The 16,842-nt window shown below is 37.8% G+C and overlaps 3 protein-coding genes and 1 non-coding gene across 4 annotated transcripts in view; 2 read left to right on the forward strand and 2 right to left on the reverse strand.

The window, feature by feature from the left end:
* fibrn (fibrinogen-like protein) overlaps positions 1-2,944 on the reverse strand; it is a 7,325-nt gene extending 4,381 nt beyond the window's left edge. Inside the window, 6 exon segments of the mRNA NM_001032433.1 lie at positions 333-477; positions 701-955; positions 1,044-1,128; positions 1,359-1,472; positions 1,802-1,854; positions 2,201-2,944. Of these exon segments, the coding sequence (NP_001027605.1) occupies positions 333-477; positions 701-955; positions 1,044-1,128; positions 1,359-1,472; positions 1,802-1,854; positions 2,201-2,939 (1,391 nt within the window). The 5' untranslated portion in view covers positions 2,940-2,944.
* A 2,237-nt stretch (positions 2,945-5,181) lies between these two features.
* Positions 5,182-12,555, forward strand: LOC100175372 (calcium-dependent protein kinase 9-like). Its single transcript, XM_009863973.3, has 8 exons — positions 5,182-5,695; positions 7,428-7,591; positions 7,828-8,037; positions 9,776-9,943; positions 10,696-10,815; positions 11,283-11,497; positions 12,009-12,159; positions 12,438-12,555. Exons 1-8 carry the CDS (start codon positions 5,663-5,665, stop codon positions 12,472-12,474), a joined length of 1,098 nt encoding a protein of 365 aa, XP_009862275.3. The 5' UTR covers positions 5,182-5,662; the 3' UTR covers positions 12,475-12,555.
* trnag-ucc lies at positions 5,953-6,024 on the forward strand. The gene has a single exon. It is a non-coding gene; the product is annotated as a tRNA-Gly (tRNA).
* Positions 12,556-13,458: 903 nt separating the features above from the next.
* Positions 13,459-16,842, reverse strand: part of LOC100185178 (potassium voltage-gated channel protein Shal) — a gene marked incomplete in the record, with an annotated part of 25,307 nt that continues 21,923 nt past the window's right edge. Inside the window, 1 exon segment of the mRNA XM_026837658.1 lies at positions 13,459-13,821.

Genomic DNA, 16,842 nt, shown 5'->3' on the forward strand with positions numbered 1-16,842 from the left:
ATTTCCAACCTTTAGAAAAGTTGACGATACCGTCTATTCTGTGACGTAATGTATGACGTTATATGACATAATAGTTATAATACGGGTAATGTTTTGTTTCTTACACTTCGTGCTCGCTTACGAGTTACCAAGTATAACTTCGTGCCGTGTTTAAACGTCTTAAAAAGGCACACACATACGCCTACAATGGTTGCAATGTCGAGCCTCGAACTCCCCCCTGTGCTAACCACTGTTCCACGGTCTCAGACCAACGAAGTTTACGTGTTATCTGGCTGTCGTTGATAGTTATTCAATCATTCATAATTTGTAAACAAAGTTATTTAATATTCTACCTTCTTTGTAACATGGTCCACCCTCCACCGTCAGTGTCCATATCGCAATATACTGTCCACGTTACTTTGGTACCTGGCCTGATGTCATAAACACCACTTTGACGTACACCTCTTGCGTATAATTCAGCACAGTCGTATGGTAGACCTGAGTCGGTATTTTATGATCTTAATTTGAGTAACTCGACAGCGAGTATGAGGTGTATAAACTATGAATACAGCATCATGTGTGTCTGGCGTATAAAAAGACAACCATTTTATAACTACCCAGCGAGCATGGTGGGTACAGCCTACATGACTTGGATACATAAATTGTGCCTGGCACGTAAGACGCCTATATGTAGACAATGAGAATGAGGTATAAAACTTACTTTCAGTCTGGCCATCTTGTACGGGGGTTGGATTTGTAGCTCTCAATATTCTACTTGTAAATTCCATACCCTCTGTTTCGTTCGTAGCATATCCATCTCTAATGTTCACACCAGACCCTTCACTGTATATATAGTTAGGTTGCGTAACTTCAACTGCGTGGGTGACGGTTGTTGACGTAAACATGGCGTCATTATTCTCGTGCGTGACGTCAGATCGTGATGACGTCACTTGACTTCTTGTGGTCGATCTGGTCTCTAAAATATTAAAGCTCGTGATAGGAAATAAATATACAGGTTATCTCCCACCTACTATAAAATTCATGGCTTTAGCACAAACTTATACCTTGCGTCTCGTCTTCCGTATAGACTTGCTCTACTCCAGTAACCCGGTCGGTAGTTTCCACTGTTCGTGTGACGTCTTCTTCCGCCTAAAGTTTAACACACGGGATAAGTTATGCAAATGTATGAACGAAACATATTTATCCTCGCGTGGTGGGCAATGTAGCAGTCGTTATAAAACAGGTTCTGTTTTATACACATCGTTCCCGCTTATGGAATGCAACATACGTAACCTTGTGCCTGATTGCTTTTTGGGGATATTTTTCTCTAGGTATAAAACATGCGTTCAAGTACAATATATATTGTTATAATATCCCACCTCTTCCGCATCGTCGTCATTCTCTTGTGATCTCGTATACTCGGCGAAAGAGACGCGCTCACAGCACGTTCTACACAACATCATCTGTGGTCCTTTACTACTTTCAACGGCGCCCTGAATAGTAAAGTTAAATTTACAAACAACAACTAACAGATTTTGTTTATTTTTGGAATTTTAATATTTTATAGAATTCTTACAGGCTTAGTTATACCCCGTTACAATAACATAAGTTGAGTATATAGTAGGATGGGGGAAGACGGGACACCTTTTCATTCTATTTTCTCCTACATTTTGGTAGTAAACAAAGAACATTCGAGGAATTATAAAACCTTGTTCTCTCGACTTTCATAGACCGTTGTTAATTGTTTAAAACACGACCAGGATATTTATATATTTTGTGCTAAAGGTGTCCCATCTTCCCCCACCCCACTATATATATATACCTCATCAACAGCTGGCGTAGATAAAGCCTCCTCCGTATCCGGTTGGTCGTCAACTGTAAACATAAAACAAGTATATCATTGGGAAGTATATCGGTCGTATATAAGGTAGTCTTGGTGTTAATAAAGTAATGGGTCAAATATGGCAGAAATCCTATGTTTTTGAACAAGGATCTGCCCCGTATATAATATAGTATCAGTAAATTGTGGTTTCTTACATTACGTTTTAGGAGCGCATAGAGGACCAGTCGGCTTATATCCTATGTACGTGCGTACCGTTAGGTTATATGATATGACAACAATAAACTTGGGAAATTTAAAAAAATATCTATCTCGGTTTAATATCCCCCGCCGCACTAATTATTACTATACAGCCTAATTATAATAGCATAGACATTACACCTGTATCTGATGTCCGTCCTCCAGAACAAGCTGCTGATATCTGTTCAATCCTCGCTATCAGTTTGCTTTCCATTCCCTTCAATGTTTGCTGCAATGATTCTTGCAATTCCAAAATCCTTTGTTCAAAGTTGGATTGCTTTTGTTCGTTTCTTTCAACTTCAATCCTTGACTTTGGTCTTGGCGTTGTGAGCTTTCCCATTCTTACTAGAAGCGCGATCGAGTCTTCGTCTTCATTGTCGCTTTCATGGTCATTCGCCGCACTAATCATTGTTCTATTAATCGCTGTCAGCGTTTGAGTTGTTTTAGTCTCCAATACGCGTACGCTATTCGAAAGAGCCGTCATTTTTTCAGTAAACCCAACTTCCAGCCTGGTCAAGTCTTTAGTAACATTCGATAGCAAGCCTTGGCTTCTTCTAACCCAAGCTGCTTGGTTGTCTCGGATGATTTCAAGGTTCATTCCCAGCCTTGAGCATTCTGCCGCGAAGTTACCACCCCCACGGTTGGCACTGAACATCTGGGCGAATTCACCAACTATATCAAATGAAGGAACGTTTACTTTGTACCGACATGACCCATCGTCGTCACAGTTTCGTCCGACTCTCATAGCGCACGAAGCAGCTTCGTTAGCTGCAGCATCATTTGTAGCAAGTGGGGAAGTTGGGTCGCCATTAACTAGCAAATGATTGAATGGTGATTGAAGTGTCAGAATTGACAATATATAAATAGGAATGGACAGCATTATAACCTGCCTTATAGTGTATTGACCCCTGCATGGAAAAAGATGTATATGAAAATAGACAAACTGGTACATTTAACGGTAAGTCAACGAAGTGTTAAACTGGTACATTTAACGGTAAGTCAACGAAGCCGTATAAATAGTCAAACTATAACTAAAAGTGCTCATTCGCATACTGCAATAGTTTCAGCAATACGACTGTGGGCATAGCAACTACTGATGTTATAATCTGTACTAACCGCTATACCTGCGTTTGCTTTATTAACTACGTAATATACATACTACCTTGTAAGTTGGTACGAGGTGTATAAACACCCGCGTTATACCGACTGTCATGTTCCGGCCACGCGAGGATAAAAAAGTAAGTTACAAGTTATAAGTTATTCCACATTGTACAGTACATGAAGCGTTTATATAGAGCGGACTTTACCATCCGTTCAATCCACATTACTGGCTATAAGTTGAGCTTAGCATCTTAATACTGATGGCCGCAGGATGTATTGCTGTCTGTACATACAAACCTAATCTTCACCCGATCTCTGCACATTGTTTACATTAAGTTAAGCCATCTATACAGTTTAAGTTAAAAACTCAATGTGTTTTTGAAATATTTTAGAATAGCTGACTAGAAATAAATCTGCAATAAAACATATCGTTCAAAATATATACCTTGTTTAAAAGCAGCATTTATAAAGGTTTACACTGGTGCTTTTTTTGCAACACGCCAATTTTTTAAATATATAGGTATAAATTACTTTTTTTTATTCCAAACAGGCCAGTTCCTAACATTTATAACTACCCAGGCCCTCAATAGTCCAAGCATTCATATGCTCTACTAACGGGTTGTCGCCAGCTTATATATAGGCCATTTAAAATGTGTCTGTTCAGATCAAAGTTAGGGCCCAACGAGCCCAAAGCTAAATGCCTAAAGCTCAATATACGTAATTGTTATATATAATGCATTGTTTTCTGCCCGCTACACGAAGTGACGTAAAACGCTACAAGCTTAATTTAAACGGAATCAGGTAATCTACATCGGCCTGTGACGCCAATTTCAAACACTGTGGCAAATTTTTAACCGCCGACACTTTTTCAAATCCGATTTATTTTAAAGAAAGTCGTGCTCAATGTCGCTTTAAAGTAAACACCATGTATGTATGCTGTATTCATGCACCTCATGCTTTCATACACTGTCGAGTTATTACATGGTATCTTCTTATACACCGGAGTCTTATGCACTACAATACGAATATGTTATACTCACTCCATTACACCAAAATACTCAATAAAACTTTTATATTCCTGCTATACCCGGCTTACAGTTATTACTATTAAACATTCCCACGCTGTATAAACTTTCTATTAATAACTTTCCTAATATTCCCCGACCCAGCACTATAGGGAATTGTGATTAACACGACGCCACCGTTTTACCACTGTGGCTAAAATAGGAAACCGTAGTTTTGTTGTCATGTTTACGCAAAGTTTGAGCCGCAAACACGTACATCGACTCTGTGATGTAAGATCGTAATATATTCTTATCAACAATTATGTAGGAGGGTGTTGTGTCCGAATGTAAATTTTTAGACCTACTTAATTAATATAACATAATGTTGTATTTAAACGCATAAGTACCATGCTATATTTGGATCATATATCCGAACCTGTGCTCATTTTTGAATTTTATACAATAAGTGTTATATATAATATAAAAATACGCATGTGTCAAACACGCAATCTCTTGTGCCTTTCCAAATGTCCTGCGCGCAATTTTGCTAAGTTTGACAGTTTTACCGCGTGTTTGATTATGCTGCTCTATTCTCCTTATGGCATAGTGAATGCCCGCACTCGAAACTTCTAAAGTGAAGCAGAAGAAACTGAAGCCAGGGTTTTAAACCGCGCTGTCCCAACATTGAGGTGTCGTGTTATTAGCATAGGGTTGATCAAACTCTAGCCTTGGTGTTACTTACCGCATGTCCCAAGTTCATTACGTCAGCGACGTTTGATGTTGACGCTTTCTTTATTGTTTTGACTGAGATCTGGCACGCGAGACATCGCATCTACCTGCGACATTAGATTGGCGGTTTTTTGAACGTTGTTTACGAATCTTCTTTACAGCGCCGTTGCTCAGTGGTTAGATCGTTTGCAATTTAGTGGTCACTATAAATGGGTTGTCCAAATTATTAGCCACACATAAAAAAAATTAAACAATAATCACCTACAAACTAACGTATACTTAGTTACTCGTAATAGCTGGCAAGAGGTGTATGAACGCCCATATTATAACGACTGTCGTTTTCTGGCCACGCAAAGTTAAAGTAAGTTGCACTCTGCCATAACTGGCGGTCTAAAGTTGTCCAAAAAAGCATTCCCAGCAATTTGCATATGTGGTAAAGTAGCCGGGCAATGACGTAATAACACGGGTGTTCTGTTTCATACTCGTCGCCGTTTCCGAGTTACCACGTAGGCTATGTGACTTTTTAGATGATTACTTCTGCCTTTAACGGTTTGCTATACAATTTATTGCCTTATTCGTGATTGTTTTAGGCGTGAGACCGGCTCGCCGCGTGTTTTTGTATTTTGCTTTTTCAAGCGAGTTTGCTATATCGCTGTACAGTGTGGCAATTTGAAGTAATGAACCAATACCGGCTTATTTAGGTCTGGTATGCTTTACCATATGACCTAACTTCCACAGAATAGAATAGTGTATTGCGGTTAGACTTTTCATGCGAAATGTAAAAGGGATGCATCAAAACGGAGTAAGTAGTTAATAACATTAAAATACCGGTATTTTTGTACAGTAGAGAAATACAATTGACTAAAAATGTATGTACTGTATACGCTTTACACGTATATAGCGTATATGTACCCCTTCGCTTAAAAGTATATACAATTAGCGTAAGCAAATGTTATAACCAAAGAAAACAGTACATATATATGCTGTAAGTATAGTTACTAATGGTATAACGCGTTTGCATGCGTTCTTTAGATGAGTTTTCGACACGGTTTATCGTCAGCGTCGATGGTGTAACGGTTAGCATTGGTGCCTTCCAAGCACTAGTTCCGGGTTCGACTCCCGGTCGACGCACTTTTAATATTTCAGCTACAAACCTAATTATACTTTATATCTCTTTTTACAGCTATTTTTGCTTAAATATTGTTAGTTATTTAGTATTTGATTTAAAACTGATTTTGTAAGTGCATTTTCGGGGCACAATACGTTACAAATATGAATTTACCATTTGCGTTTTCTTGGCCATATTATAAGAAAAACCGTTATTTGTTTCTTCGAATTGATATCAAAGAAATAAATTAATAATAGCAGTGAATTATTACTAAAACGACAGTCGTATATAACACGCGGCCTACTTTAAAACATTTATAGAAAGTGTTTTCTATAGACTTTGGATATGACATATTTTATCTTTTTTTGTCCCATTTAGTAACATAAAAAGTATATTTAAAGAATTATATAACCGTATCCTCACTAATCTAAACGAACGTTGTATTGGTTAAAACACGATTATAGGATGTTTGGATATTATGTGCTAAATGTGTCCCGTCTTCCCTTGCTAAATATTTACGATGGTGTACAGCCTTAAATTTAGAGCACCTGCAGGGGCATAATAAGCATTTTAATGGTCTGTAGATTATGTCTTATCTTTATAGATCGAGTCGGACAGGTGCCCATACATTATTCATACCTTGTCTGTGTACGACTGGTTGTATAAACAAAGTAATCAAGATGTCTTAATTATTAAAATCACGCATGTATATAGAGCTAGTGCAGTATTTTGCCATGGAATCAAATTTACACAAGATTTTTTTGAGGTCCTGCCAAAGCAGATGTACTGTAAAGACGAGCTGAGCTTTTCTGTTGCAAGTGGTGGTGTATAGGACCCCTTTGAATTTCAGCAAGCATAAGAGATAGAAAATGCGTTTGTAGCCTGTGTATAGTTAGGGTTTATTTTACCTGCTGATTTGTGGCGATAAAACCCTAGGCCTACAATACAGTAGGTTGGGGGAAGATGGGACACCTTTTTATTCTATTTTCTCGTCCCATTTGGTAGTAAACAAAGAAAATGCAAAGAATTATAAAAGCGTATCCTCACGACTCCCGTATACCGCTGTTATTGTTTAAAACACGATCAAGACAATTAGATAATACGCGCGCTTAAGGTGTCCCATCTTCCCCCACTCTACTATATATCCTGTATCAATTATCTGCAGAAGTATTTCTTAACAGACAGATGCATTGGTTATAAAGTAGATTGAGAAACGGCAGTATTCCAGTTAAAATTAAGCCATTTCATTCAGAATTAGCGTATAGCTGTAATTCAAGAGAAAGATAGAGAGAGACCTAATGCGCTGTACGGTAGCAACATAGTACGAAAAACCGCCACTAGCCTCCTAGGGCGCTCTATTAAGTATATTGCACCGGCGCTCTGTAATTGGAATTTAAAATTGCTTCATTAGCTTTCCTGTTAAAAGGGCCGAGGCGCAGACTGCAAACAATTAGATAGAACAGGTCGACGGATCAGACTGATCATATCTTCTATGTTGGAGTTGTATAAGCAAGCCACCATGAACTACAATAGATCAACAAGGCGAAGTAATAGCGTTCATGTAATTGACTTCATGGAGTGGGTAATGGGGTAAGATCTGTTAGTGTTAATGTATATAATTAGGCCTTTTAAACATATGCTTGCCAGAGCTAAGACAGCATAATAGGCGGAGATACATCGTTGTAGTGCATTAAAATTTTATTACAGCTCGTATTAGGGGTTCATTTATTCAGTGAATTTATTCAAGCCTGTGTGTCTTTCGTATATCGTTGTATAGCGAGACTTCCGCGATACATGATTCACGTTAACACGTTACATCTATACAGAGACATGCCCTGGCAAGGACAACATCGTTCAAGATCAAGTGCATCCGGCCCACCTTCGGGCAGAAGAAGGAATTATCCAAATGTTGTGTCGGGTCAGAAACGATTAGAAATGGACACAAGGAGTCACACATTCTCAAAGGAAAGACTTGACGAGTTTCGACAAATCTTTGAGTTTTACGACGTGGATAACAACAGGATTATGGACATGGGGTAAGTTTGTTTAAAACATGGAATTAAGTGCCAGTGATTAGAAAATGATTTTTGGCCGGTTGTATTATGTAATTTGTATTGTATAAAGGTGTATAAGGAGACAGCCAAGTTATAACAGTAAGCATGAATATACCACGCGTGTCTGGTGTATAAAGAAGACACCTATGTTATAACTTAACAGTGAGCATGACTTGTATGAATACACCATGTGTGTCTGGTGTATAAGAAGACACCCATGCTATAACTTAACAGCAATCATGAGGTGAATACAATCAACCATGAATGTAATCATATTCGCATGCTTTTATTCAAGTAATTTAAACAACAGAAGCATTGAAACCTTTCAACTGGGAAATGAATGAACATAGACATAGCATTAATATTTAATATTTTAATAACGCCGCAATTCTTAGCTGAATATAGAAAGTCTATACATTGCTTTACCGCCATCTTATATACATGCTGTATGTACAGCGTAGTTGGGTTTAGGCGCAAACGCAAGATTTCTGGAATTTACCAAGTGCCATTGACCGGTACTAACATATCTGTGGGGTAAGATGGATCCCATTAGAACATGCTGTTCCATATTTTCCAATAGTGTTTTAACAACTAACAACCGCCCTTTTAGAGTCTTGGGGTTTAAATAATAAAATATATAGTAAGATAGTCCATGTTTTCAATCTCTTTTATCATATAGTTGTTTGGGGAAGATGGGACACCTTTTCACTCTATTTTCTCGACCCATTTGGTATTACACACAGAACATTCAAAGAATTATAAAAATGTATCCTTACGACTCCCATTGGCCGTCGTTAATTGATTAAAATACGATCAGGATATTCGAATAATGTGTGCTAAAGGTGTCCCATCTTTCCCTACAGTACTATACCATTTGGTAGTAAACAAAGAATATTTACAAAATTATTTACTCGTATCTTTGCGACTCTAAAGGAGTATTGTTAATTAATAAAAACACAATTAGAAAATATGGAACATTCTGTGCTAACGGTATCCATTTTATTTAACCCCACTGTGCTATAACTTAACTTAGTTGACACCTTATGTTTCATTGCTATAACCCTACCAACTACACACGCGGGTGTACTAAATGCAATTTCGTTTTATGGTCCACTACGCATATTGATAAAATTAGACGTTTTGTTATATTCTATATTGGTGAGGTCCTAATCTGAGGTTTGGGTGCATAGTTTATATTAAACTCCATTCTCCTATATATCTATATGCAAAGTACTTTTTAATGCAATTCCCTTGTATTTTGTGTGTCTTGAAAAATTCGGAAAATGTAACAATGTTATAAAACATTATACACTTTCGCACGCAACGCTGTTGCATTAATATTTGATGTTGCTTTTAAGTGTGGCCAGAATATGTTTTTTGTTCTTTAGTTTTATATATAGGCTGCTACTTTCGGGTTTGTTCCAGTTTATTCTTAACTTTATAAATACGTCATTCGTTTCTCTGTACGTCATACTGTATAAACATTGTGGGTATGTTAGTGGTAACCATCATAGAATAGGTGCTTTGTATGTATACATTCAACAATTAAATTCATCCTCGCATGGTAGAGTAATGGCACACTGATGTTCCGCTTCATATACACCTTATGTGCCCGCTTTGCCTTTATGCATGCGACTTATTCTTTTTGTAATCGACTGAACTAAGTGTAATCGACTGAACCAGTTGCAATTTTCCCCTAAATCCTATATGCTGTACCCAGGGACCTGGACGTGGCGTTACGAGCCTTGGGTTTTAGTCCAAGCGAATCCGAGGTTGAAGATGTGATCGCCCTTATGGATGTAGACGGAGACAAGACGATTGACTTTACGGAGTTCTGCATGATTATCGAGTATTTACAATTTAAGAAGGGAAAATACGGAGAATTAAGGTGAGACCTTAATTGTGTTATAGTATTATATCGTACGTGGGAGAGGTCCAGCTGCGTGGCACGACATGGGTCTTAGGATTTAGGCCATTATGGGTCAGTTACCCAATGCGTTGTAGTATTACGCAGCTGGGGTATAATTGTCGTGATACCTCTAAGACAAAGTTATTTGTAAATCGTTAACAAGCACCAAGTGCATCAAACAAGACACCCCTGTTATAACGACTGTCGTTACCTGCCACGCGGGATAAATAAGTTACATTTATTCATTCATATACACAAAGTAGATTTAACGGTATAATACCTACATGGGAAATGGGCAAGGCGGGGTTGAAATGAATGCAATTGATTTTCTTGCCAACTTCACTGGCATGAATCCATATATAGATATACATTTCAAGATAAGATTTTTAATCACGACAGAGATCTTACTTTTCCATAAGTCTCTTACTGTGAGCCAAAAACGACGGTAGTTATAACAAGTTATTGGGGATAAATTAAATGAAAGTGCAATGTGTAAAACGAAGTGGTTAAGTTATTCACAATTTTAAATATCAAATTCTATTCTAGGTGGGTAAGCTCCTTGTCGAAGACCTGAGATTTAGACCAGATTTGGCACTTCACGTACTAAACAAAAATTACTAAAGCATTCGAAAAAAACAGTGTGTGTTAAAACATAAGCCCTGTATTAATAAATATTATTATGCAAATTGACTTATCTATACCGTCTATACTTTCATAACCTTTTTTTTAAGGGAAGCCTTTCGAAGTCTCGATCTTTGTAATGAAGGATTGGTGCTGGAAGATGACGTTACTCAAATGCTGACGTCACACGCGAAAGAAATGACGCTCAAAGAAATAAACGATTTGATCAGGTATATAGTTATACGTCATTAGGGGTTTAATGATAATCCAACCCCCGAAACCCCATTTTAAAAAGAGCCATACTCCAATATGCAGGTATAATGTAATGTGAAAGCTAAAATGATGACTAATTGCTAAACCAAACCAGAAGAGGCAAACCAAAATTGCCAAATGGTAATTTTATCCTATGGTTTTAGGACCACGCTGACAAACCAGAAAAAAAAACCTTATATTTCCATACCGTGCACTTTTTTGCTGTTATCGCGCATGTCTATACTATACAGTAAATATAGGTTCGAAGCTTAATGCAGCTATATATCTGACGCATATCTGCTTAGAAGACACTTAAACGACAAACCCTGATGTTGCCTCGCTGTATGATACAGACAAAATGTCCGTTCTACCGATCACAAACCAATTAATTGCTAAAAAATCCCTGTCAAACTTACTACTTTACAGTATACTTTTGTGGTTTTAGGTTTACTAAAACAGACGAACTGGATACGATCAATTATTCCAAATTCGTCGACGCCGTAGAAAAAGCCGACTGTGACAAGAACAACGATAAAGACGAAGACACGTTCAAGTTGTTAAATAATGTTAAAGAAAGATTCTCAAAACTTACAACAAAAACCTCGTATAGTTCATCTAATAATGGAGCAACCAATATTGAGAAGTCGCGAAGTCCTTCAAGTAAGCGGGTCTGTTTATTATTAATACTCGTGGTTATGTTTTGTTTCAAGAGCCGTCACAAAGTACATGTTAATAACGTGTGCTGTGGTAAGAAGACACCCATGTTATAACTTTACAGTGAGGATGAGATGCATGAATACACCATATGTACGCGCAATGTAAAGTATATCCATCTAAGACATCTTGTATTGCCTCGTCGAGTGGGACGACGCTTTTTAACAGCCACTCTTTCCCATGCTTTTTATTCATATGATGGCGTTTTTAACGACTGTCCCTTTATTCTCGTTCCGTTGTTTTATTTAATTTGGCCTTCGTTGTCGCTTGACGGTGGGACAGTTGTTATAACACGCGTGTACTGTTTCATGCATTTCGTACCTGCTGACCAGTTACTACATATTTCAATTATGACTAGGTAACACGTATATGTAAAAAAGACCATCATTTTCGAAAGATATAAATCAAATTTATATTACGTAAAATACAATCTTTGCCTTTATAATGTTATCCCCAGAAAAACGCCGCAACGTTGAGACCATTGACTCCTTAGTTCGAGCATTAGGAGGTCCCATACTGATAACTAGCGCTGTGATAATCACAGCCAACACAGAGGAGAAAGCGTCAAGGCGGTGGCCACCGGTTAAGAAAGTACTTGGTTTACAAAAGTAAGAGGGCTGAACTATAATAGTAGTACGACCGAATCTTTTTTACAAACTATAGCTTCAGAAAACATTAACATTGTTTTACTTAAATAATCTCATAGCAGCGCAACTGTTATAAAAACGTGTATTTCCTGTTTTTTTGGAGTTACCCAGTATAGGATGGGAAAGATGGAGCACATTTTCAATGTTTCATATTATCCTAATACACAGAAAACAAAGTTTATAAAATAATGCAAACCTTGTTTTGTAGTCACAACTTAATAACAAAACCTAATCATTAGATTTAAACGAAACCGACTCTTCAGCGCAAAATATTGAACAAGAATTGATTGACAGCTCGTTTTGATGACGTCAATATCCACCTCTCAATATAAGATTTCCATGTCAGAGCGTTTTGCATAAATAACTAAAAATTTAATTTTTAATTTAATATTTTCATTCTATGAATATGCATCTGGTCCAATCATTGTTCATAAACTTTAACGCTTTGCCACGTTTACAATATATTAAATATGAATGAAGAATAAGACCAGCCACAACAGGAAATTTGGGTTTTGAACCAGAGTTGGCCCATTACCCGAGTAATGCTTATTTCTTGTTATATGTATTTGTATTATATACGTGAGGTCTTCCAAATGGTTCCAGCAATAACATGTTTGGATGGAAATAAAGCAAAGTGATTATAATGAAATCAAATAACTGAGAAAAACTGTTCTAATGCTGCTGGTTATGCTGTGTTAGCCGTTTCTTCACATTTACTGTACAATTTGACTTGCTCATTTTTAATGTGTGTTTCCATTCCGTCTTATTTATTCAATAGCGTAATTTTGTCTTGCTATGCTGCGTATAAGTGTTGAACGTTACATTTTCTAAATTTGTTCGTGCAATATTTGTGTGTTTCGAGCAAAGTATATATGTTTTAAATAACAATATACTCACTCTGTTTAGATGAAAATCGTGTTAAAATAAAATAAACAACGAAGTATATTTGCTTGATGGTGATTAACAAGATGTCCTTGCATGGCGGGGCAACGGCCGTCGTTTATTGCCACGGATGTTCTGTTTCGTACACCTCGTACTGCCGGCTTACGAGTTACCACGTATGTAACTTCGTGGGTAAATAGCTTTTTTATGGCTGACAATTTAGACAACCCATCAGTCACCACTGGGTTGGAGCAATTGCTGTTAAGTGTCTTGAACACATACGCCCATAATGGTCGCATCATTGAGCTTCGAGCCTATATTTAATAAGTTATACACCGTCTTTCTTAGCTTCATTTCAAAATAAAATAAATAAAACCATTTCCGGAATAATTTTCTTTCGAAAGTTAATTATAACGCAATAGTACATCATTGTAAACCGATTCACTTTACAGCGAGCACAGAACCAATGACATCAAGGTTACCAGCGGGTCTATATAGGTCTCTAACACAGTGGTTATTATTACCTTTCGTAACACAGAATAGCCGTTGAAACTTCACGCTTCTAAAACTACGAAACAAAAACATTAAGAAAAAGTAATCATCCGGTTTCGTCAGATGAAAATAGCCCAACTCGCTTTAAAAACACATCAGCTAAAGTATATGATTGCACGTTATGCCATAAAACTGCGTAAACAACACACGCTTAAATGAAGACGGTTATCTTAGTAATGCTACAATGTCCAAGATATATCGCCACGAAGTGTCTCTCCTGGCTAGTTTGACAGTTTAATTGCGGCGTAACAAATTCGCCGACTTTGTGCAAAACGTAAAGGTTCCTTCTAAAGTCCCGCCGCTACAGTGAGGAAATACGAATCACGCTGGAGTTTGAACCATCAACATTTGCTGGCAATATTCCGCTCTTTTCAGCAGAAACTCTATGTCGCTGGTCGGCGGTGTCGGCGTGTGATGGTGCAACGCATGTAACTGTAGACGGCGGGGATTTAGGGCTCGATTTCCGGGGACCGTCATAATTTTCCCTGGTCCTCGAACTTCGTCTAAAAGCATCAATCCCTGACTCTGACCTTCTGTGTTGTGATCTGCTCTCATGTGTCGGGATGAGGTTGGGGATTCTTTCATCATCGTCACTGCCTCCGTATCTATAATAATCCGATGACCCGCTAACTCCGGACGTGGAGGAAGACGCGTCCGATGAGGACAAAGATGTCATTGGAACGGAAAGATTATCAGCTTGAAGATTTCTCGTCGTAGACGGCGTCGTTACATAATTAGTAAACCGGGACGGGATGTTACAAAACTGATCCGTGACGTCAGGCAACGCGATTGACGGTATGATGACGTCAGACTCTACGTCATCAATTGATCTCATATTGTCAGCCACAGCGAATGACGGAAGGTGATTGGTTTAGAGAGAAGGGCGGGGGTGGTGTGGCTTCCTTTGTTCCAGAAAATCCAAAGTTTGTTTTTTCACTGAAAAAAGAAAAAATGTTTTAATTTTCTTCAAACATCGTCGTGTTACGCTTGTTGTAACGCGTAAAGCTAGCATGGGTGTTGGGCCAACTTTGGATAGCCCGCCACCTTAGAGCCCTTCACCCTCACAGCAGAATAGTATTGCTAGCAGGCATATTATTGAATATATCATAGCGTAAAGCGACCTGAATGGTGCGTCGAAAGGTTGGTTACGACAGTCAAAAAAGACAGAAAACACGAGTTATACGTCAAGAACAGATACGTCACAAAGTTAAGAGTTCAAGGCACCGGATGTATTCTAGAATAACAATAAATACTTCCGGTTCCCTGAACTCATAATTCTGACGCAACACAAAGTGACAGGCCCCCGTTGCATAAGGTAAAGTAGGAGGTGATAAATTATTCAACTCTCTTATATAAACCCCTTGATTCGGCGCTCTTGGAGTTTTCAATCCTAATTTAAATTCAACCCGCCACACAATGAGATTCATTTCTCTTAATTTGATCATATTCAGATGATTAAGCGTGGACGTTTGGTGATATTTTTAGAATAGGATTAATATCTAAGTATTTAAACTGCTGTTGCGCAATTACCCTGTCATGTAAAGAGATTGAATAGAAACTGCATGAGAAATAATGATTTGTATAACCGCATTCTCACGACTGTAAAATGCGTTGTTTAAAATACGATTATAAAACAATAAGGTCATATGTGCTAACGGTATCCATCTTACTTCACACTAATATATCACCGAGTCTGGTATCGAACCCAGTACCCCAATAATAAACAAATCGTCTTATAATCTATGTATGTAAACACACCAAAGTTCTCCTGAAACATGTTCTTCGTCAAGACGTTAATTACTCGATTGCTGGGGCGTTTGTTACGCTTTAGACGCTTACAACACTGTAGCAACTTGCTGTGTGTTTTGATCAATAGTGTTTACAAGCAGTAGTGAACATCAGATGCGAGTTATGTAGTTTGCTATGGTATAGCAATATGATTGTAATCTTTCGTGGTAGTAATGTAGCTTGTAATGCATGTAGTTTAATGAAGTTGTCTATGTTTATGCATGGCATAGTGGTATTGCATGGTAGTTATACTGTGTGTAGTAATGAATAGTGGCAATGCTGTTATAAACAGTAAAGGCATTGTCAATTGTTTAAACGCAATAAGAATATTTGAATATAATGGGGAAAACGTGTCCCGTCTTTCCCCACCATACTATAACATTAGATTGGTTTAGTGGCCTGTCGCTTTATCGTGTTACCTATGAAGTTATATAACTACTTGGTTTTTCAAATTTTGTTGTGTTAAAACGACATGTCATGTAATGCTTACAGTAATACACTTATAACTGCTGTGACACGATATGTGTATTTATATGTGGATTTCATTCCTAATTATGTTTAGGGTATTTGAGTGTTGTTAATAGTGATGCATTCTGCCGAAAGTTCCCTTCAAGATAGTGTGACGAACGGAGTTGGATAAATAAAAGATCACACACAGAAAGAATGTGTGAGTACGTGTTTCATTATATAGTATGGCGGGGAAAGATAGGACACAGTGAGCACATAATAATATCCAAATATCCTGATCCTGTTTTAAACAATTAGCAACGGTATACGGAAGTCGTGAGGTTACGGTTTTATAATTCTCTGAATGTTCTTTGTTTACTACCAAATTTGACAAGAAAATAGAATGAACAGATGTCCCATCTCCCCCCACCATACTTTAATTAAAAATGACTGATGATGCTACAGTTATTAAACTGGGTTTGTGTATGTGTTTAGTAGCACTTGGTGTATTTTGTTATGATGCAACGAGTATTAATATAAGTGCTAGATCAGGGACATCTACGGTACATATTACAGTTATGTTTGATGCGCGCGTTATGGCCCTAATCCCAAGTCCCATGGCGTGTCTGTGTTTTCATTCCGTTTTATCGTTTTATCAATTTGGAAAAAGAAAAAAGGTAAAAACGAACATCCAATTTGTGACCACTTAACTAGAAAGGGTGTAAATGGGTGTTTCTTACTTGCTTAAAAATGAATCGTCATCCAGTTCGCATGCGTTATCATGTTGACTTGTGTGGGAAACGCTAGACGATCTAGAGCTGACGTCATTATGACGTTGCAATGAACACGTGCTTGTGGTTTCGCGTCGCCCTCTCTGTAGCGACATCTGCTGGTGGTAAATATTTGACTGGTTCTGATTAGCAGAGTGAGTGGAAATGAGAGATTCGGATTCATTGTCGCCACCACGTATGGCTA

Source organism: Ciona intestinalis, chromosome 1 (assembly GCF_000224145.3).
Source record: "Ciona intestinalis chromosome 1, KH, whole genome shotgun sequence".
NCBI lineage: Eukaryota > Metazoa > Chordata > Ascidiacea > Phlebobranchia > Cionidae > Ciona > Ciona intestinalis.